Below are 20,959 nucleotides of genomic sequence, written 5' to 3' on the forward strand. Positions count from 1 at the left end.
AGAGACAGGGTGAAGTAGCTGGGAGACAGGTCACTGTGGTCGACACACCAGGCTGGTGGGTGTCATATTCTGTGAAGAACACTGCAGAGCTGGATACACAAGAGATTGTGCGCAGTGTGTCTCTGTGTCCCCCGGGACCCTGCGCTCTCTTCCTGGTCATTGATGTGAGCTCAGCGTTCGGAGAGGAACACAGGAGATCAGCGGTGGAACACCTGGAGCTTCTCAGTGAGAGAGTCTGGAGACACACTATAGTGCTGTTCACCTGGGGAGACTGGCTGGGAGACACAACCATTGAGCAGCGCATTGAGACTGAAGGGAGGGCCCTCCAAGAGCTCATAGAGAAATGTGGGAACAGGTATCATGTTCTCAACAAGAAGAACAAGGCTGATGGGACTCAGGTCACAGAGCTGCTAAAGGAGATAGAGGAGATGATAGCCAAGAACAGGACTGTTTCATTCTCCATAGAGGAGAGAGACAATGATGGCAAATTCACAGGAAAGATGATGGTTCAACAGAAGAGCTTTGAGGAGGAATGGAGCAGAAGAGAGGAGGAGCTGATAGAGAGGATGTCAAAGATTGTGGTTGACTCAAAGAAAGAGGGATCCTCTCTGCCATTCAAGAGGAGACGCAGCTTGGATATTCTTCAACCTTCTTGTAAGTTTTATCTGAAGAAAAACACTTTTCAATATATAAAAATGTCACGTTACATTGCATCCGGTTGCATATATGGGGTGACAGTCGGAGGGTTGCTGGTTCGATCCCCCTCCCTGGGCTTGTAAAGCACTTAGGATAAACGCCTTATATAAATGCAGTCCATATATAAAGCACTGAATTGAACTTTCAAAGGTCTAGGTCTTCCATTAAAAGTATTGATGCCAATTTACAATAAATTATATTGACTGTTAGCTCACACAAACTTTTATTTGTTGAAAATGTGTTTTTCTTCTGATATCATTACTTTTTGAACTGTTTGTTATGAGTTAGTGATAATAGTAACACACATAAATGTAGGCTATGAAAGAGACAGGCATACTCATAAATACAAGCAAACACACATTAATTATTGCTGAAAGAAACACATAGGCATGGATTCAGTCATTTTTCCTTTATTATGAATGACATAAATTAAAGTGTTTGTCATATTTTTAAATGAAAGTGTTTTTAATGGGGTATTGTGTGCATGACAGACCTATTAATTGTTCATGTAGTTACAGTAGTTTAAAAAGTAGTTATCAGTAGAAATGGCACAGCAGTCATCTTGACCATTTAAAAAACTGTAAAAAAATTTGAGGCCGCCTGGGTAGTGTAGAGGTATAAGCACTCGCCTACCACCGCAGAGACCCAGCAGCGGTACTTCAGGCTTTGACAGACGCTCCTACGAACACAATTGGCAGTGTTCACGGCTGGGAAGCCGATGAGGGTATGAGTCCTGATCATTGCATTAGCGACTCCTACTGGTTGGTTGGGGCACCTCTTCAGCAGGGAGGGGATCTGGGGGAGATAGTGTGAACCTCCTCGCTGTAACTCCTCGCTGTCAGGTGAAAAGAAGCAGCTGGCAACTCTACATGAGGCATGCGTAGTCTACACTCTCCCCAGACTGACAGAGGATAGCGCATTGACCGGAATCGTGATACATAAGGTTTAACGACTAAAAAATTGGGTCGAAAATGCCAAAATAAATAAATAAAATTTGATACAGCCACCCTGTTGTGAAGAAAACATTATCTTGTGGCAATTTCCGTACGACCAGTAATGTTACCTACCGGGTGGAATCACAACACGGATTTTGGTGATTAATTTTGGTGCTGTCTGTACTACCATTATACACCCGCTCTTTTTATTCATTAGCAAAGTAGCGAATGTTAAACTCGGTCAAAATGGCGAAAGTGTCAAAAGTGTGGGAGTATTTTACCCAGAAGGATTCAAACAATTATATGGACCTTTGCAATAAAAAAGACATTTTCTAATTTTGTCATTTGCTCGTTGTTTTAAAGAAGTTAGACGACCAATTCAGGTTTGATGATTTTTAAGGTTTATCATCAAAATGTGAACAATGTGTGAAATGATAGTGACCGGATTTAAGAAAAATAAATGAGTTTCCTGCATCGATTATTCAGTTGCAAAAGCAATAGTTAAAATTTCTTATGCAATTATTTGTTTGCAAGCTAGCCTGTGTAATGAGTCAGAGATTTGCCCAAGTCCGTGCCTCTCACTTGTCAGCTACTAGTGAACTAGCCACAGCCAATGTTTTTTTTAGTTTTTATTTAAAAGATGTGCAGTTCTGTACACGTTTATACAGTCTATAGTTTTGTATATGTCCATTTTCCATGCGTATCCGATGTTTTTATTGGCTGATGTAGCTAAATGTCCATTGGGGAGAGGTTAGGGCAGGAGCATTTGTAATTATGCAATTGGCAAGAAAAAGAAGAAGCAGTAGAAGGAAAAAACATGAAATACCCTTAGTTTGGGGCTTTATTGTGTGGATGTGTGAAGTTGTTTGTAAATAGTGTCTGTTCACATATGGTCAGTGGGTGACCCCTAAAACCCTCACCTCCAACATATAGAAACACCACACTAAAATATTACTTTAAAAACAAACGCTGTAATAACAATCTGGACAAACACATGAACATTAAACAGATTTGTAAGTTGGATCAATTTAACATATGATTGCAAATTAAGTACAAATGAAATATCAGTCCATGCTGCACCAGAGAAGTGAATGTTTCACATAATAACCCTAAATTATTTTATTATGTGAATCAGAGAGATCTCAAAACTTTTATGATGCCGCATTTTCAGAAAATAAGAAAAATATAACAGAATACAACACATATGAATCTGAGTTTAACAGAGCTTGTTGGTGGTGTTGTGTTACAGTGAGCGGAGGGACTCCAGCCCCCTCTGAAGCAGGCAGCTCTGTGTGGGATTTCCAATCTGCTCATGAGGTTTCCAGTAAGAAGGTGTCACGGTGGCTGAAAAGGACTAAACCAGAGAGTTCTGCATCATCTGGATACGGAACACAGAGTCCTGTAGTGAGTGAAGCAGAGGAGCCTGACAGGGTGACTCTGGAAGAGGACAGTGTAGGTGACGCGCCACACTAAACACTGCTCTACACTGCCCCATGTGGTAGATTGTGTAACTATTTCATCTGCTGTTTTTTCCAAAACCATACATTTGCTTTTCAATGTTTTTGATTGAAAAAATTCCAAGTCTTTCATACTTATGACTTCAGCGATTTGTGTCTGTTATCAGTTGAAACTGAAAGGCCTGTAAAAATATGAAATATTCTGTGATTCATTCAATTCAGTCAAAGCCATGCTGATGGCTATGGGCATGCCAATATACAATTGAAAACTAGATTGAATTTGAAAGATGTGTAATTTCATAGTATACATGGCATAGACAAGATCAAATTTATATAACATTTCTGTGTATCTATGTGTCTGGCTCAGTGTGTAATGGCAGTGGGGTGCGGGTTTGAACCTTGGCTATGCCCATGTGATCAGCTGACTGACAGGGAGTCTGCTGATGGACACATTTGTTTTCACTGGATTCCTCTCTGATATCTTTTTCTGTTGCAATGCTTCTGGTGTGCAGGTGGCATAATTCAAGTGACATACCGACAATACTGTGTATATGTTTTATTTGTGTATATCACATATATTTTGGTACTTCAAGTAATAGATCCGTGACAATTGTCAGTTTTAGTAACATTTTCTGATATTAATTACACAGGATAAGCGCAGGGTCCAAGGCTTTCCCCAGGAAAATAGAGGAAGGGGAAGTGCCTCAGAGGGTATGCAGTGGTGGCTTCAAGTGGCAAGTCATGGTATTTGCAGGGTATAGCCCAGTGATTCCCAAACATTTTTTGGTCAGGGCCCCCCTTTGTTAACCGTAAATTCTGTAAGCAGCCCCCCCCCCTCCCCCCACACACACACATCCTGTACTGTGCCTTAATCCTTCAGCCCTCACCGTGTCTCCCCCACGGGTTCTACCCACCGCTTCGGCAACCACTGGTGTAGCCAACACCTGGCCTGGTGAAAACATGGCTTCACAAAGCCAAAGCCAGTCTTGTTCAATCGCACCACATTTATTGAATGGTTCAATGTAAGGTTATGGAGGCCTGAGTCAGAGGTGTTATTTATTTGTCTCTGATGTTTTCGGAGGTGCTCATGAATTCTGTGGTGGTGCAGCGCCTCCACCTGGGGGAAACCATGGCGTTCACAGGAACACAAACCGTATTATGAAATTCCTTGATACCTTACTGAACTTTAAAGTGAGTGAATTAATCTACATATGAAATATGCACAAGACTAATGTGATCTTTCGTTGTACATTTGCAGATTTTTCAGGAAAATATACCAAGTTTAAAACCTATTGTACTCTGTCCATTTTATCTTGATTTGTACTGATTTGTTGATAAACTACACTTTGATTTGATTTATTTGCTTTAAATAAAACTTTTACTTGTAGTGTCTGTCGATTTTTGGACAGGTGTGGTGTAGAATATCTGTAACGTACAGGTAACGTTCCCGGTGTCTTTAGCAGCATATTGCTCTGCTGCATATCTCTGAAGCTGGTCAGTATCCAGCCACCCAAAACAACCTACCTTACACACACAACCAAATAATTAATGCATTGCATACATATCAAATAGATACAGTTACTCTTTGAATAAAGAAAAGACATGGTTGTTTCAGTGTAATACAAAAATATATATTTTTAAGTTAGTTACTCATACAAGTCGTTATTCAATTTTCCAGAGATATCTGTTCTATTTTTCATTTCAAGGCGTATAATTAATTTTATAGGTTTCAAACTGATTTAATCTGCTGTTCAATACATGTGGAAATGAAACGTGGAATGTCAAAAAAAATCCATTAAAATATTGTGATCACAGGTCACTTGCTATGCTAACGCTGTCATTATGGTACTGGCTGCATGCCTCACATTAGGTGGTGTCAATAGACTTTTCAAGCCACAAACTTGAAATCTTGAATCTCCTGACTATCCCATTAGGATAGGGATAATCCTGAAATCAATGGTTCCTTACCAAGATGTCCACAGTCCATCCTTTCACTTGTGTGTCTTTTTCTTCCATCAAAAAAGCACTTGATACAGAAACGATTTTAATGGTTTGCTTTAAATACAGAACAAAAGGTGTTCTGTAAAATGATTTGCAGTTCTGACACACTCACTTTCAGTCTCAGACATGCACATACACACACACATACACACCTACTATTACGACTTGTCCAGTTACTATTACTACAACACAAACTAAACACTCCCCCCATATTCAGTTCATGCGCACCTACATGTGCTGCAGTATACAGGGCTCCAGCTCTCTTCATTTGTCTCACTTTGTCTTCATTTCCCTGTTTTGTTCCCTGTTTCTCACTCTACCCACCCTACTGTTTTACCCGTCTCTCTTTCTCTTGCATTATCGAATCGGCTTTCACTTTTCTTCCCCCCACCTCTCCTTACCTCTCTTTGTTTTTTGCCTTTCCTTTCCATATCTCTAATCAGTCTCCCTCATTCCCTCTTTCTTCCTCCTCCACTTCTGCCCTTTAACCTCTGTCCCTCTCCCTCCCTCCCTCCCTACAGGTCTGTTGGTCATGAGTGCAGCTGCAGTGTGCACAGTGCGGAGTCCAGGCTGGGCCCAGGAGGGGGAGGTGTTTGGTTTCTCCTACATGCTGGCCTGGGTGGCATTCCCCCTGGCCCTGCTCAGTGGATTGGTCTACATCATCCTGAGGAAGATCGAATGAGACCAGCACAATCCCACTGCCTTTCATGTGGAAGCATATATAGGGCTCACCATATGGCACAAAAGGGATTCAAATGGACTCATTCACACTTTTCATATGCCGTTACATGCCTGATACACAGTGCCCTTCAAAAGCATGGTAACGGTAGAGTGAAATGGGTTATTTTTTGCCATATACTTAAAGCATTTGGATTTGAGATCAAAAGATGAATGTGACATAAAAGCAGAGAATTTTTTGCTGGCCAAATGAGGTTAATATTCTACCTTTAATACGAGAGTTGAATACAAGTTTACAAAAACAGTAAATTGCAACTGAAAGATTTTTGTTGTACAGGCTCAGTTTACTTAAATCAGAGGCCAGGTGAGTGAGGATGAGAATGGAATGTGGATGAGGATAGGAATAATATAAGATGTTTCAATAGATTGTGTTAATAAAGATTTACAGTACTTGTTATGGTGAAGCCCTCTCTGTTCTACAGGAAGCAGTTTGAAGAAAGTACAAGACTCTGTGGCCTTTCCTCTCTTCGTTCACACCCCCCTCTCACACCCATCAGCGCTCACTTAACCAATAGGAAAACTGCTACACTCACCTGAATTTACCAATGGGAAATTATTTACCCCACTTGCAATCATTTGGTGCTAGACAGTTTTTCCCAACAGAAGTTTCTGTCAGTTTCAGAGGTCATCAACATTAACAATAAGCATCGCTGAACACACCCATGTTCTGTGCTACAAAGTTCACTTTTACTCGACCTGGAACACAGGTTATACAGAAACGACTCAAATGTGTGAGTGGGAACAGTCAGGAGCTGTGTCAGTCAGGTAAAATTGTATTTCTTTTTCTTTTCACCATGCTCTCAGATATACAGAATTATATTCATAAATTGTATATGTAAATATTCATGCCTGGCCTACAGCTCTCGATGTTTTCACTCGATGCTCTGTCGACATTACTGCATCATGACAGAAACCAATAAGAAAGTAAAACTCAATCAACGCTATCGCTTGTGCCATAATGTATAGACTGGGTATAAAATTTCCATATTTTAGCATGTTTTAGCATCTTTTCAAGTAACATGCATGATGGAATTATTTTGTATTAAGAGAATGTTTGTCAAGTTGTAATGTATTTGGGATAAAGGTAATATTATATATATCATGTAATAATGTGATACTTTCATTATCCCAAATTGCGAAATTATCACAATATACTATTTTGTTAATTTCTATTTTTTATTGGTTTTGCTGTTGCTGCAGTGCGCTTCTGTGGGCTATGTACTTTCAGAGGTGTGATTGTTGAATTTGGTCACAGACTGTATTCAAATTTAGTTAAAAAAATGAATAATTTATTCAGTTTTATCTGTGAGAATCCACATTTGTTATAAGACATATGGCAGCCTTTTGTGATTTAATTGACTATTGTGCACTTTTAAAAAAATATAGTAGGCCTATATGTTTTATTAAATTAAATGTTAGCTTTAAAAGTTTCACAAAATGGCTGTCCAGATAGCAGAAGATGGGTGAACATACTAAAAAAAACTGACAATGATTTCATAAAAATTCAGTGAAAATAATTCTATTAAACAGACGAAAGAGGACCAAGACAGAAGGACTGACATGGCAGCTGGTGGTGTGACCTCTCATCATGGTGGGTTTCTTCTTTCTGTGTAGAAAATGATTTTTTTATTGTTTTTATTTTGGTTTGTTTTTTTTTACAAATAAATATCATTATGCGTACCAGAATAGAGACACATAAAGGGAATATATAAATTAATTAAATAGCTGATTTTGTCAAAAAGTGATGTTTGTTAACTTAAATTTTGTCTGTATAACAGGGAAGGAGCACCGAATCTCAGAGCTGAATGTCTGTTACACTCCTGATGAGGAGTAAATTGTTCTTTTTCTCTCTGACAGGAGAGGAGCACCGTCTCTCAGAGCTGAGGATTGTGCTGCTGGGGGGGAGACGGAGTGGGAAGAGTTCAGCAGGAAACACCATCCTGGGCAGAGAGGAGTTTGAGTCTGGAGTAAGAACTGCACAGTGTGTGAAGAGACAGGGTGAAGTAGGTGGGAGACAGGTCACTGTGGTCGACACACCAGGCTGGTGGGTGACATATTCTGTGAAGAACACTGCAGAGCTGGACAAACAGGAGATTGTGCGCAGTGTGTCTCTGTGTCCCCCGGGACCCTGCGCTCTCTTCCTGGTCATTAATGTGAGCTCAGCTTTCGAAGAGGAACGCAGAAGATCAGCGGTGGAACACCTGGAGCTTCTCAGTGAGAGAGTCTGGAGACACACTATAGTGCTGTTCACCAGGGGAGACTGGCTGGGAGACACAACCATTGAGCAGCACATTGAGACTGAAGGGAGGGCCCTCCAAGAGCTCATAGAGAAATGTGGGAACAGGTATCATGTTCTCAACAATGAGAACAGGGCTGATGGGACTCAGGTCACGGAGCTGCTGGAGAAGATAGGGGAGATGATGGCAGGGCATGGAGGCTCTCACTATGAAATAGATAGAATGCTCTTACAGGAGGTGGAAAAGAAAAGGAGAGCAGTGGAAGCACAAGTGAAACAGAGGATGATGAAGGTTCAGAAACAGAGAAAGACTCTCAGAGCACTTTTTGAAGGTAGGTGTTCTGCATTTATTGAATTTACTTTTAGAGGAACTACAGTGGAATATTCACATTAATCATGACTGCTTTGAATACTTGTCTATCAAGGTCATTTACCAATGAAAAGTGTTACTCCAGAGAGAGATGTATATCTCTCTATATTTTCTCCTGACTTTCCATTGTGCTGCATATTGAGGTGTGAGTGTATGTTTAATGAGACCAATTTGTACATTTAAAAATGTGGAATATTTGATTTTATCTTTGTGTAAATGAGGGGCCAAACAGAGATGCAGCAGTAATTGTTTAAAAAATTATTTTCATTGCGTTTAGTTCATTGTTTTCCCAGTTTGCAAAGCCCTGTTTTATTCATAATCCAGTCTCATTACTGCGGCCACCCCGATTAAACAGGGTTCTGAGAAGCACACATACCCTTTGAAGTGTGGATGTCAGCTGCCAACTTCTCATCCCTCCACATATCTTGAGTAGCAGGAGTTCATTTCATGAGTTTGTTTACGCTGCAGACGCTCAGTGGAACTGAGCCGGTTGCTAGTGCTTGATGAGACACAGAAAATCCTGCTGACTGAACTCTCCCTGCTGCAGCCAATTACATGCTGCCCTGTGGAGCTGCCAGCACAGCCTGTGCTGCACAGTAAGAGTGTGATAACAGACTGTGGGGTGCATCCACACTATGGAACAGTGTCTTAGCAGGATGAGTCACACAGCAGCCCCATAACACTAATGTACTTAAAAATATAGCAATATTCTTCTTGCTATAGATTTTGTGTGATTATTTTTTCATTCTTCAGATATTCCCATCACATTATTGAAAGCATGATGTTGTGAAATTTCAGGCTGTAAAATGCTTTGATTAAATTAAAACATTCTGTTGATATGTGCAAAAGTTCCATGCACAACTTTGTTCATGAAGGTTTAACCCAGATCCCATCTGTCAGATGCACACAGTGATGAATATCATTTCATTATTAATACTCTCCACTCCAAGCGTACAGAGAGCAGCTCAACTCAGAGCTGAATGTCTGTTACACTCCTGATGAGGAGTAAATTGTTCTCTTTCTCTCTGTCAGGGGAGGAGCACCGTCTCTCAGAGCTGAGGATTGTGCTGCTGGGAGGGAGACTGAGTGGGAAGAGTTCAGCAGGAAACACCATCCTGGGCAGAGAGGAGTTTGAGTCTGGAATAAGAACTGAACAGTGTGTGAAGAGACAGGGTGAAGTAGCTGGGAGACAGGTCACTGTGGTCGACACACCAGGCTGGTGGAAGACGTATTCTGTGAAGACCACTGCAGAGCTCTATAAACAGGAGATTGTGCGCAGTGTGTCTCTGTGTCCCCCAGGACCCTGCACTCTCTTCCTGGTCATTAATGTGAGCACAGTGTTCAGAGAGAAACACAGAAGATCAGTGGTGGGACACCTGGAGCTTCTCAGTGAGAGAGTCTGGAGACACACTATAGTGCTGTTCACCAGGGGAGACTGGGTGGGAGACACAACCATTGAGCAGCACATTGAGACTAAAGGGAGGGCCCTCCAAGAGCTCATAGAGAAATGTGGGAACAGGTATCATGTTCTCAACAATGAGAACAGGGCTGATGGGACTCAGGTCACAGAGCTGCTGGAGAAGATAGAGGAGATGATGGCAGGGCATGGAGGCTCTCACTATGAAGTGGATAGAATGCTCTTACAGGAGGTGGAAGAGAAGAGGAGTGCAGTGGAACAGCGAGTGAAACAGAGGATGATGAAAGTTCAGATGCAAAGAAAGACTCTCAGAGCATTTTTTGTGGGTAAGTATTTTTCATATATAGACTTTACATGTAGAGGAATTACATTAGAATATTTACATTAATCATAACTACGTTGAATTATTATCTATTAAGGAGTTTTACCAATGAAAAGTGTTACTCCGGTGAAAGGTGTATATCTGTCTTTATTTTCTCCTGACTTTCCCCTGTGCTGCATACTGAAGTGTGAGTGGGTGCTTAAAGAGGCCAATTTGTTCATTTAAAAATGTGGAATGCTTTAATTTATTTTTATTTAATGAGGGCCAAACAGAAAAGTTGTAGTCATTGTTTAAAAATCATTTTCAGTGCATGGTTTCAATTGTTTCACAGTTTGCAATACCCAGTTTTATTTATAATCCAGTCTTAATTCTGCAGCCACCCTCATTAAACATAATGCAGAGATGCACACATTCTCTCTGGAGTGTGAGCAGCCAGCTGCCATCCTCATTCACCTCCTCAGTTGTTGAGTAGCAGGAGCTCATATCATGAGTTTGTTTACGCCGCAGACCCTCAGTTGAACTCAGACGGTTGCTAGGTTTTGATGAGACATAGAAAATCCTGCTGACTGAACTCTCCCTGCTGCTGCCAATTACATGCTGCCCTGTGGAGCTGCCAGCACAGCCTGCACTGCACAGTCAGGGTTTGATAGCAGACTGTGGGGTGCATCCACACACTGGAACAGTGTCTTAGCAGGATGAGCTACCCAGCAACCTTTTATGTAATGTGCCATTAAATTCTGAGTAATAATTCTCTTGACAAAAATTACTTTACTGATATTTAAAATTTTAATCATATTTTGATCACAGTTTTAAAAGTCATGTATTTTGACCTATTAGTCTGTTAATATGTATTGCACCGAATGAGACATTATATTGGTATCAAATGAAGTATCATGGACAACTATGTACATAATAATTTACTACCTGGCCCAACTCTCTTTTGTCTTCAGTATAAAATTCAATTTCATTATTAGTACTCTTCTCTCCTAAGTTAAAGAGAGCAGCTCAATTCAGAGCTGAATGTCTGTTACACTCCTGATGAGGAGTAAATTGTTCTCTTTCTCTCTGACAGGGGAGGAGCACCGTCTCTCAGAGCTGAGGATTGTGCTGTTGGGGGGGAGATGGAGTGGGAAGAGTTCAGCAGGAAACACCATCCTGGGCAGAGAGGAGTTTGAGTCTGGAGTAAGAACTGCACAGTGTGTGAAGAGACAGGGTGAAGTAGCTGGGAGGCAGGTCACTGTGGTCGACACACCAGGCTGGTGGAGCGAATATTCTGTGAAGGCCACTGCAGAGCTGGATAAACTGGAGATTGTGTGCAGTGTGTCTCTGTGTCCCCCGGGACCCTGCGCTCTCTTCCTGGTCATTAATGTGAGCTCAGCGTTCAGAGGTACAAGGAAGAAATCAGTGGTGGAACACCTGGAGCTTCTCAGTGAGAGAGTCTGGAGACACACTATAGTGCTGTTCACCAGGGGAGACTGGCTGGGAGACACAACCATTGAGCAGCACATTGAGACTGAAGGGAGGGCCCTCCAAGAGCTCATAGAGAAATGTGGGAACAGGTATCATGTTTTCAACAATAAGAACAGGGCTGATGGGACTCAGGTCACAGAGCTGCTGGAGAAGATAGAGGAGATGATGGCAGGGCATGGAGGCTCTCTCTATGAAATAGATAGAATGCTCTTACAGGAGGTAGAAGAGAAGAGGAGTGCAGTGGAAGAACGAGTGAAACAGAGGATGATGAAGGTTCAGAATCAGAGAAAAACTCTCAGAACACTTTTTGAGGGTAAGTTTTGTTCATTTATAGAATTTACTTTTAGTTGAATTTAAGTGGAATATTACCATTAATCAAAACTATGTTGAATTATTTTCTATTGAGGTTTTTTACTAATGAAATGTGTTACTCCAGAAAAAGGTATATATCTGTCCTATTTTTTCTCCCTGACTTTCCCCTGTGCTGCATACTGAAGTGTTTCAGTTGATGTTCGAAGAGGTCAATGTAAAAATTTTATAATGTAGAACTTCTGTATGAATGAGGGGCCAAACAGAGAGGCAGTAGTAATAGTTTTAAAAAATATTTTAATTGTGTTTAGTTCATTGTTTTCCCAGTTTGCAAAGCCCCGTTTTATTCATAATTCAGTCTCATTACTGCGGCCACCCCGATTAAACAGGGTTCTGAGAAGCACACATACCCTTTGAAGTGTGGATGTCAGCTGCCAACTTCTTATCCCTCCACATATCTTGATTAGCAGGAGTTCATTTCATGAGTTTGTTTACACTGCAGACGCTCAATTGAACTGAGACGGTTGCTAGTGCTTGATAAGACACAGAAAATCCTGCTTATTGAACTCTCCCTGCTGCAGTTGCCAATTACACGCTGCCCTGTGGAGCTGCCAGCACAGCCTGCGCTGCACAGTCAGGGTTTGATAGCAGACTGTGGGGTGCACCCACACACTGGAACAGTGTCTTAGCAGGATGTGCCACCCAGCAGCCCTATATAACATTTGCCATTTAATTCCGAGTAATACTGTTCATGACTAAAGTTACTGTACTGATATTTTAATTTTTTTACATATTTTCATTACAGTTTTAAAAGACGTGTATTTTGACCTTTTAGGCTGTTAATATGTATTGAACTGGATGAGACATTATATTGGTATCAATAAAAGTCTCATGCACAACTGTGCACCTACAAATTTACTGCCTGGCCTAACTCTTTTTAGTCTTCAGTATAAAATTTCATTTTATTTTTCATACTCTCCAGTCCAAACTTACAGAGAGCAGCTCAACTCAGAGCTGAATGTCTGTTACACTCCTGATGAGGAGTAAATTGTTCTCTTTCTCTCTGACAGGGGAGGAGCACCGTCTCTCAGAGCTGAGGATTGTGCTGCTGGGGGAGAGACGGAGTGGGAAGAGTTCAGCAGGAAACATCATCCTGGGCAGAGAGGAGTTTGAGTCTGGAGTAAGAACTGCACAGTGTGTGAAGAGACAGGGTGAAGTAGCTGGGAGACAGGTCACTGTGGTCGACACACCAGGCTGGTGGATGAATAATTCTGTGAAGAACACTGCAGAGCTGGATAAACAGGAGATTGTGCGCAGTGTGTCTCTGTGTCCCCCGGGACCCTGCGCTCTCTTCCTGGTCATTGATGTGAGCGCAGTGTTCAGAGATACATTCAAGAGATCAGTGGTGGAACACCTGGAGCTTCTTAGTGGCAGAGTCTGGAGACACACTATAGTGCTGTTCACCAGAGGAGACTGGCTGGGAGACCGGACCATTGAGCAGCACATTGAGACTGAAGGGAGGGCCCTCCAAGAGCTCATAGAGAAATGTGGGAACAGGTATCATGTTCTCAACAATGAGAACAGGCCTGATGGGACTCAGGTCACAGAGCTACTGGAGAAGATAGAGGAGATGATGGCAGGGCATGGAGGCTCTCTCTATGAAATAGATAGAATGCTCTTACAGGAGGTGGAAGAGAAGAGGAGGGCAGTGGAAGAACGAGTGAAACAGAGGTTGACAAAGGTTCAGAATCACAGAAAAAGGCTTAGAGCACTTTTTGAGGGTACGTTTTTTTCATTTATTGAAATTATTTTTAGAGGAATTTCAATAGAATATTTACATTAATCATTACTGTCTTGAATCATATTCCACTGAGGTGATTTACTAATGAAAAGTGTTACTCCAGTGAAAGGTGTTTATCTGTCTTTATTTTCTCCTGACTTTCCCCTGTGCTGCATAATGAGGTGTGAGTGGGTGCTTAAAGAGGCAAGTTGTACATTTAAAAATGTGGAATGCTTTAATAAATATAATTTCACTATTAAGAGTAGCTCCACTCAGAGCTGAATGTCTGTTACACTCCTGATGAGGAGTAAATAGTTCTCTTTCTCTCTGACAGGGGAGAAGCACCGTCTCTCAGAGCTGAGGATTGTGCTGTTGGGGTGGAGACGGAGTGGGAAGAGTTCAGCAGGAAACACCATCCTGGGCAGAGAGGAGTTTGAGTCTGGAGTAAGAACTGCACAGTGTGTGAAGAGACAGGGTGAAATAGCTGGGAGACAGGTCACTGTGGTAGATACACCAGGCTGGTGGATGAATTATTCTGTGAAGGACACTGCAGAGCTGGATAAACAGGAGATTGTGTGCAGTGTGTCTCTGTGTCCCCCGGGACCCTGCGCTCTCTTCCTGGTCATTAATGTGAGCTCAGCGTTCAGAGGTACAGAGAAGAAATCAGTGGTGGAACACCTGGAGCTTCTCAGTGAGAGAGTCTGGAGACACACTATAGTGCTGTTCACCAGGGGAGACTGGCTGGGAGACACAACCATTGAGCAGCACATTGAGACTGAAGGGAGGGCCCTCCAAGAGCTCATAGAGAAATGTGGGAACAGGTATCATGTTCTCAACAATAAGAACAGGGCTGATGGGACTCAGGTCACAGAGCTGCTGGAGAAGATAGAGGAGATGGTGGCAGGGCATGGAGGCTCTCACTATGAAGTAGATAGAATGCTCTTACAGGAAGTGGAAGAGAAGAGGAGGGTAGTGGAAGAACAAGTGAAACAGAGGATGATAAAGGTTCAGAAACAGAGAATGACTCTTAGAGCACTTTTTGATGGTATGTTTTTTCATTTATTGAAATAATTTCTTAGAGGAATTTCATTAGAATATTTACATTAATCATTACTGTCCTGAATCATTTTCCATTGAATAGTTTTACCAATGAAAATGTTACTCCAGAGAAAGGTATATATCAGTCTTTATTTTCTCCTGACTTTCCCCTGTGCTGCATACTGAGGTGTGAGTGGCTGCTTAACGAGGCCAATTTGTACATTCAAAAATGTGGAATGCTTTAATTTATTTTTGTTTTAATGAGGGCCAAACAAAAAGGTTGTAGTCATAGTTTGAAAATAATTTTCAGTGCATTTTATTAACAGTTGGCAATATGCAGTTTTATTCATAATGCAGTCTTATTTCTACAGCCACCCAGATTTAACAGGTTTCAGAGAAGCACACGTTCTCTCTGCAGTGTGAGCAGCCAGCTGCCAACCTCTTTCACCTCCTCAGTTGTTGAGGAGCAGGAGCTCATTTCATGAGTGTGTTCAGGATGCAGACGCTCAGTTGAACTGAGACAGTTGCTACTGCTTGATGAGACAAAAATCCTGCTTACTGAACTCTCTCTGCTGCAGCCAATTACCAGAGGTGGGTAGAGTAGCCAAAAACTGTACTCAAGTAAAAGTATTGTTACTTTAAAGTAATAATGACTCAAGTAGAAGTAAAAGTAGTCATCCAAATAATTACTTGAGTAAGAGTAAGAAAGTATCTTGTAAAAAGACTACTCAAGTACTGAGTTACTTCATATAATCTGATTTAATGTTGAAATAAGCAGAGCAAGATGAACGTAAAAATCCAAATGTCCAAAATATAAAAGTGTAAATGCTCGTCCAATAGAAATAAACAAAATATACAATAGCCATGTGCAAATTCAAATATGGCCTAAATCATATCCCTTTAAATAAAACAATACACAGGAGGTTCGTCAGAAGAGGAGGATTTTCGCTTTCTGTTGTACTCTATTAAGTCTGTATACCTCATCAGTTTGTTGGGATGAACCCTCCGTTGACAGAAAAAAAATCAATGAGGCTACAGGGGATTTATCCATTAAAATAGGCTCATCATCACAACAAAGAGGAACCTGCTCAAATTCAAACAGAAACTTTATATGTGGAAAACATAATGTTTGTCGCACCATTATTGTACCTTATGATGCACTTACCCACAATATTCCAAAGTCCCATGATGCCTTACGCGGAATATGTGCAGAACTTCCGGTTTAGCGTAAACAAACTTTATGATGTATGCTATACAATGCTATGCAATGTTCCAGCGCTCACGTCATGACTGTTGCATGCTTCACAAAAACTATTACACTACTAACTAACACTTACATTACAGTGTGAAATATCCACATTAATACCAGTAACCTATTTAAACACACTCAATTTCAAAAATAACGTATATAACCGAATTATTTTGAACAATAATACCCTACTTACATAGCAATGATGAATTCTTATCTGTGTTCAGTAGATTGAGACAGAGACAGTAAATCAACAATACAGTTCAATCCGCTTCTGTTTTGCTCCAGATAACGATGTCAGCTAGGTCTATCAGCAAACATGCGGCTTAGCTATGCCCAGAAGTCCTCAATAATAATAGTATTTCCCAAGAAATTACGAATAATAGTTGACCACGTTTCATGAGTGAATGCATAAGTGCGATGATAAGAAAAAATTTGGTTACGCTGACCTAGAAAACGCTTTTCGAAAAGCAAAATTAGGCATGTTATACATCGTTAGCAAGCTTATACTATCATCTACTGAATAGATGAATTGTCAATCAAGCCAGATAGTACTAAAAAGGGCGACAACACCGTAAACAAGGCGTGTGGTATAACATAGTTTGAACGTGAGGCCAGGGGTGTTCTCCCTCCTACGAATCACCCGCCGTTGTTTCAGCCATTGTTGTCGCCGACTAATCCTTCTGTGTGCTGTGACTGGCTATGTTTGATTGGTGAAACGGAGTCATTTGGGGCTGTGACAGAGCCAAAGCAAAGACCACTCAGCCTCTTTGGCTGAAGTCACTCTGAGAGAATGAAACAAACAGAACGTGCATTGAATAAAAAATGGGTAAAAAATAAAAGTAACGAGCGGAATGTAGCCGAATATAACGTAGTAAAAGTAACATTTTTTCTTCGCAAATATACTCGAGTAAAAGTGAAAAGTATGTTGCATTAAAAGTACTCTTACAAGTACAATTTATTCAAAAAGTTACTTCAGTAAATATAACGCGTTACTACCCACCTCTGCCAATTACATGCTGGCCTGTGGAGCTGCCAGCACAGCCTGCGCTGCACAGTCAGGGTTTGATAGCAGACTGTGGGGTGCATCCACACTATGGAACAGTGTATTATCAGGATGAGCCACCCAGCAGCACCATAAAAAGCTTGTAATTAAAACTATATCAATGCTCTTCTTGGCATAGCTATGGTGTGATAGTTTGAAATTCCTGAGATATTCCCATCACATTATAAAAAGCAATTTGTTCCGACATTTCAGGCTGTAAAATGCATTGAACAGATTAAGACATTACAATGATATGTTCAAACGTCTCAGGCACAATTTTGTTCATGATGGTTAAACTCACATCCCACCTGACATATGTCCTCAGTAATAAATATAATTTCACTGTTAAGAGTAGCTCAACTCAGAGCTGAATGTCTGTTACACTCCTGATGAGGAGTAAATAGTTCTCTTTCTCTCTGACAGGGGAGAAGCACCGTCTCTCAGAGCTGAGGATTGTGCTGCTGGGGGGGAGACGGAGTGGGAAGAGTTCAGCAGGAAACACCATCCTGGGCAGAGAGGAGTTTGAGTATGGAATAAGAACTGCACAGTGTGTGAAGAGACAGGGTGAAGTAGCTGGGAGACAGGTCACTGTGGTCGACACACCAGGCTGGTGGAGTAATTATTCTGTGAAGGACACTGCAGAGCTGGATAAACAGGAGATTGTGCGCAGTGTGTCTCTGTGTCCCCCGGGACCCTGCGCTCTCTTCCTGGTCATTTATGTGAGCTCAGCGTTCAGAGATACAGAGAAGAAATCAGTGGTGGAACACCTGGAGCTTCTCAGTGAGAGAGTCTGGAGACACACTATAGTGCTGTTCACCTGGGGAGACTGGCTGGGAGACACAACCATTGAGCAGTGCATTGAAACTGAAGGGAGGGCCCTCCAAGAGCTCATAGAGAAATGTGGGAACAGGTATCATGTTCTCAACAATAAGAACAGGGCTGATGGGACTCAGGTCACAGAGCTGCTGGAGAAGATAGAGGAGATGATGGCAGGGCATGGAGGCTCTCACTATGAAATAGATAGAATGCTCTTACAGGAGGTGGAAGAGAAGAGGAGTGCAGTGGAAGAACGAGTGAAACAGAGGATGACGAAGGTTCAGATGCGGAGAAAGACTCTCAGAGCACTTTTTGAGGGTGAGTATTTTATATATATAGACTTTTCATGTTAAGGAATTACAGTGGAATATTTACATTAATCATAACTATGTTTAATTATTTTCTATTGAGGAGTTTTGCCAATGAAAAGAGTTACTCCAGTGAGGTGTATATCTGTGTTTACTTTTTTCCTGACTTTCCCCTGTGCTGCACACTGAGGTGTGAGTGAGTGCTTGAAGAGGCCATTTTGTACATATGATGATGCGGAATACCTGATTTTAGTTTTGTATGAATGAGTGCCAAATCGAAGGCAGTCTGTCCCACGCCAATGTGACACCTTGGGGAGAGAGATGCGGCAATGCCGAGGGACACCGTTTCTGTCGCATGGAGAGAGAGAGCGCACACACACAAAAACGAAATAAAATTAACAGACCGCTTCACCGTTCCCCCTCACCGGTTCCAGGCAAAAACAATGAACTAAAACAGCGAGCTAAAATAACAAAGACAAAAGAAAGTAAAACAGAGCGACAGCTATTTAAGTTCGCCGCTCTGCAGCCGACCGGCCTTCCCGGCCAGGTCCAGCTCCTCTAGCATCCCAGCTGAGGAATGCTTTCTATCCAGTGCTCAAAATAACACAAAACAAAAATCATAACTGCGCTCTCTGCGTTAGCTCCCGGTCTCGGCCCCGAACTGTGGAGAGCAGCACACCTTTAAGCACCTGGGCTGATTAGCTATCGCAGCCCAGGTGCGTGTGCTCTCTCCACCAGCCGGCGCAGCCGAGACCAATCCGCCTCTCAGGCGGACCAACTGCGACACAGTCATAATTCCTTATATAATAATTTTCACTGCATTTTTTCATTTTTCTCCCTGTTGGCAATTCCCAGTGTAATTCATAATCCAGTGTCATCACTGCAGCCACCCTGATTAAACAGGGTGCAGAGAAGCACACGCTCCCTTTGAAGTGTGGCTGTCAGCTGCCAATTTCTCTTCCCTCCACAGTTGTTGAGTAGCAGGAGCTGATTTCATGAGCGTGTTTAGGCTGCAGACATTCAGTGGAACTGAGGCGGTTCATTGTGTTGGATGAGACAGAAAATCCTGCTGGCTGAACTCTCCCTGCTGCTGCCAATTACATGCTGCCCTGTGGAGCTGCCAGCAAAGCCTGCACTGCACAGTCAGAGTTTGATAGCAGACTGTGGGGTGCATCCACAAAATGTCTTAGCAGGATGAGTCACCCAGCAGCCCCATAACACTAATGCACTTAGAAATATAGCAATGTTCTTCTTGCTATAGATATTGTGTGATTTTTTTCAGTCTTTAGATATTCCCATTATATTATTGAAAGCATTATGTTGTGAAATTTCAGGCTCTAAAATGCATTGATTAAATGAAGACATTCTGTGGTTATGTGCAAAAGTTCCATGCACAAATTTGTTCATGAAGTTTAAACCAACACCCCACCTGTCAAAAGCCCATAGTGATGAATATCATTTCATTATTAATACTCTCCACTCCAAACTTACAGAGAGCAGCTCATCTCAGAGCTGAATGTCTGTTACACTCCTGATGAGGAGTAAATTGTTCTCTTTCTCTCTGACAGGGGAGGAGCACCGTCTCTCAGAGCTGAGGATTGTGCTGCTGGGGGGGAGACTGAGTGGGAAGAGTTCAGCAGGAAACACCATCCTGGGCAGAGAGGAGTTAGAATCTGGAGTAAGAACTGCACAGTGTGTGAAGAGACAGGGTGAAGTAGCTGGGAGACAGGTCACTGTGGTCGACACACCAGGCTGGTGGAATAATTATTCTGTGAAGCACACGGCAGAGCTGGATAAACAGGAGATTGTGCGCAGTGTGTCTCTGTGTCCCCCAGGACCCTGCACTCTCATCCTGGTCATTGATGTGAGCCCAGCATTCAGAGAGGAACACAGGATTTCAGCGGTGGAACACCTGGAGCTTCTCAGTGAGAGAGTCTGGAGACACACTATAGTGCTGTTCACCTTTGGAGACTGGCTTGGAGACACAACCATTGAGCAGCACATTGAGACTGAAGGGAGGGCCCTCCAAGAGCTCATAGAGAAATGTGGGAACAGGTATCATGTTCTCAACAATGAGAACAGGGCTGATGGGACTCAGGTCACAGAGCTGCTGGAGAAGATAGAGGAGATGATGGCAGGGCATGGAGGCTCTCACTATGAAATAGATAGAATGCTCTTACAGGAGGTGGAAGAGAAGAGGAGTGCAGTGGAAGAACGAGTGAAACAGAGGGTGACAAAGGTTCAGAATCAGAGAAAACCTCTTAGAGCACTTTTTGAGGGTAAGTTTTTTTCATTCATTGAAATTATTTTTTAGAGGAATATCAGTGTATTATTTACATTATTCATTACTGTCTTGAATCATATTCATTGAGGTGATTTACCAACAAAAAGTTTTACTCCAGTGAAAAATATATATATCTGTCTTTATTTTTTCCTGACTTTCCCCTGTTCTGCATACTGAGGTGTGAGTGGATGCTTAATGAGGCCAATTTATACATTTAAAAATGTGACATATTTTAGTTCATTTTTGTATGAATAAAGGCAAAATGAAGAGATAGTGGTAACAGTTTAATATATAATTTTCACTGCATTTTCTTCATTTTTCTCCCAGTTGGCAATGTTCAGTTTCATTCAAAATCCAGTCTTATTTCTGCAGCCACCCTGATTAAACAGGGTGCAGAGAAGCACACATGCTCTATGAATTGTGTGCTTCTGGCTGCTATTTGAAATTCTGGAGATATTCCCATCCATCACATTATTAAAAATATTGTG

At 41.8% G+C, this 20,959-nt stretch overlaps 5 protein-coding genes across 5 annotated transcripts in view; all 5 read left to right on the forward strand.

The window, feature by feature from the left end:
• Positions 1 to 20,959, forward strand: part of LOC135244085 (uncharacterized) — a 149,916-nt gene that overhangs the window by 21,479 nt on the left and 107,478 nt on the right. The gene's annotated exons all lie outside the window — the stretch shown is intronic.
• LOC135243980 (uncharacterized) overlaps positions 1 to 20,959 on the forward strand; it is a 33,941-nt gene that overhangs the window by 6,314 nt on the left and 6,668 nt on the right. Inside the window, exons 2-3 of the mRNA XM_064316138.1 lie at positions 3 to 654; positions 2,881 to 3,083. Of these exons, the coding sequence (XP_064172208.1) occupies positions 3 to 654; positions 2,881 to 3,083 (855 nt within the window). The remainder of the gene's footprint in view (positions 1 to 2; positions 655 to 2,880; positions 3,084 to 20,959) is intronic.
• On the forward strand, positions 5,779 to 11,993 carry LOC135243981 (GTPase IMAP family member 4-like). Its single transcript, XM_064316139.1, has 4 exons — positions 5,779 to 6,592; positions 7,358 to 7,418; positions 7,685 to 8,395; positions 11,245 to 11,993. The coding sequence occupies exons 2-4, from the start codon at positions 7,388 to 7,390 to the stop codon at positions 11,991 to 11,993; spliced, it is 1,491 nt and encodes a 496-aa protein (XP_064172209.1). The 5' UTR covers positions 5,779 to 6,592; positions 7,358 to 7,387.
• Positions 12,850 to 19,168, forward strand: LOC135243982 (GTPase IMAP family member 8-like). Its single transcript, XM_064316140.1, has 4 exons — positions 12,850 to 13,732; positions 14,066 to 14,776; positions 17,487 to 18,197; positions 19,158 to 19,168. Exons 1-4 carry the CDS (start codon positions 12,970 to 12,972, stop codon positions 19,166 to 19,168), a joined length of 2,196 nt encoding a protein of 731 aa, XP_064172210.1. The 5' UTR covers positions 12,850 to 12,969.
• On the forward strand, positions 19,376 to 20,501 carry LOC135243983 (GTPase IMAP family member 9-like). Its single transcript, XM_064316142.1, has one exon. It carries the CDS (start codon positions 19,704 to 19,706, stop codon positions 20,499 to 20,501), a length of 798 nt encoding a protein of 265 aa, XP_064172212.1. The 5' UTR covers positions 19,376 to 19,703.

Source organism: Anguilla rostrata, chromosome 17, assembly GCF_018555375.3.
Source record: "Anguilla rostrata isolate EN2019 chromosome 17, ASM1855537v3, whole genome shotgun sequence".
In the NCBI taxonomy this organism is placed as follows: domain Eukaryota; kingdom Metazoa; phylum Chordata; class Actinopteri; order Anguilliformes; family Anguillidae; genus Anguilla; species Anguilla rostrata.

Bases quoted from the DNA above. Each gene is read 5' to 3' on its own strand.
- LOC135243983 (XM_064316142.1), top strand. From the start codon at position 19,704: ATGTCTGTTACACTCCTGATGAGGAGTAAATTGTTCTCTTTCTCTCTG.
- LOC135243981 (XM_064316139.1), top strand. From the start codon at position 7,388: ATGGCAGCTGGTGGTGTGACCTCTCATCATG. The intron at 7,419-7,684 runs GTGGGTTTCTTC...TCTCTCTGACAG, and splicing joins TGGTGTGACCTCTCATCATG to GAGAGGAGCACCGTCTCTCA. The intron at 8,396-11,244 runs GTAGGTGTTCTG...TCTCTCTGACAG, and splicing joins TCTCAGAGCACTTTTTGAAG to GGGAGGAGCACCGTCTCTCA.
- LOC135243982 (XM_064316140.1), top strand. From the start codon at position 12,970: ATGTCTGTTACACTCCTGATGAGGAGTAAATTGTTCTCTTTCTCTCTG. The intron at 13,733-14,065 runs GTACGTTTTTTT...TCTCTCTGACAG, and splicing joins GCTTAGAGCACTTTTTGAGG to GGGAGAAGCACCGTCTCTCA. The intron at 14,777-17,486 runs GTATGTTTTTTC...TCTCTCTGACAG, and splicing joins TCTTAGAGCACTTTTTGATG to GGGAGAAGCACCGTCTCTCA.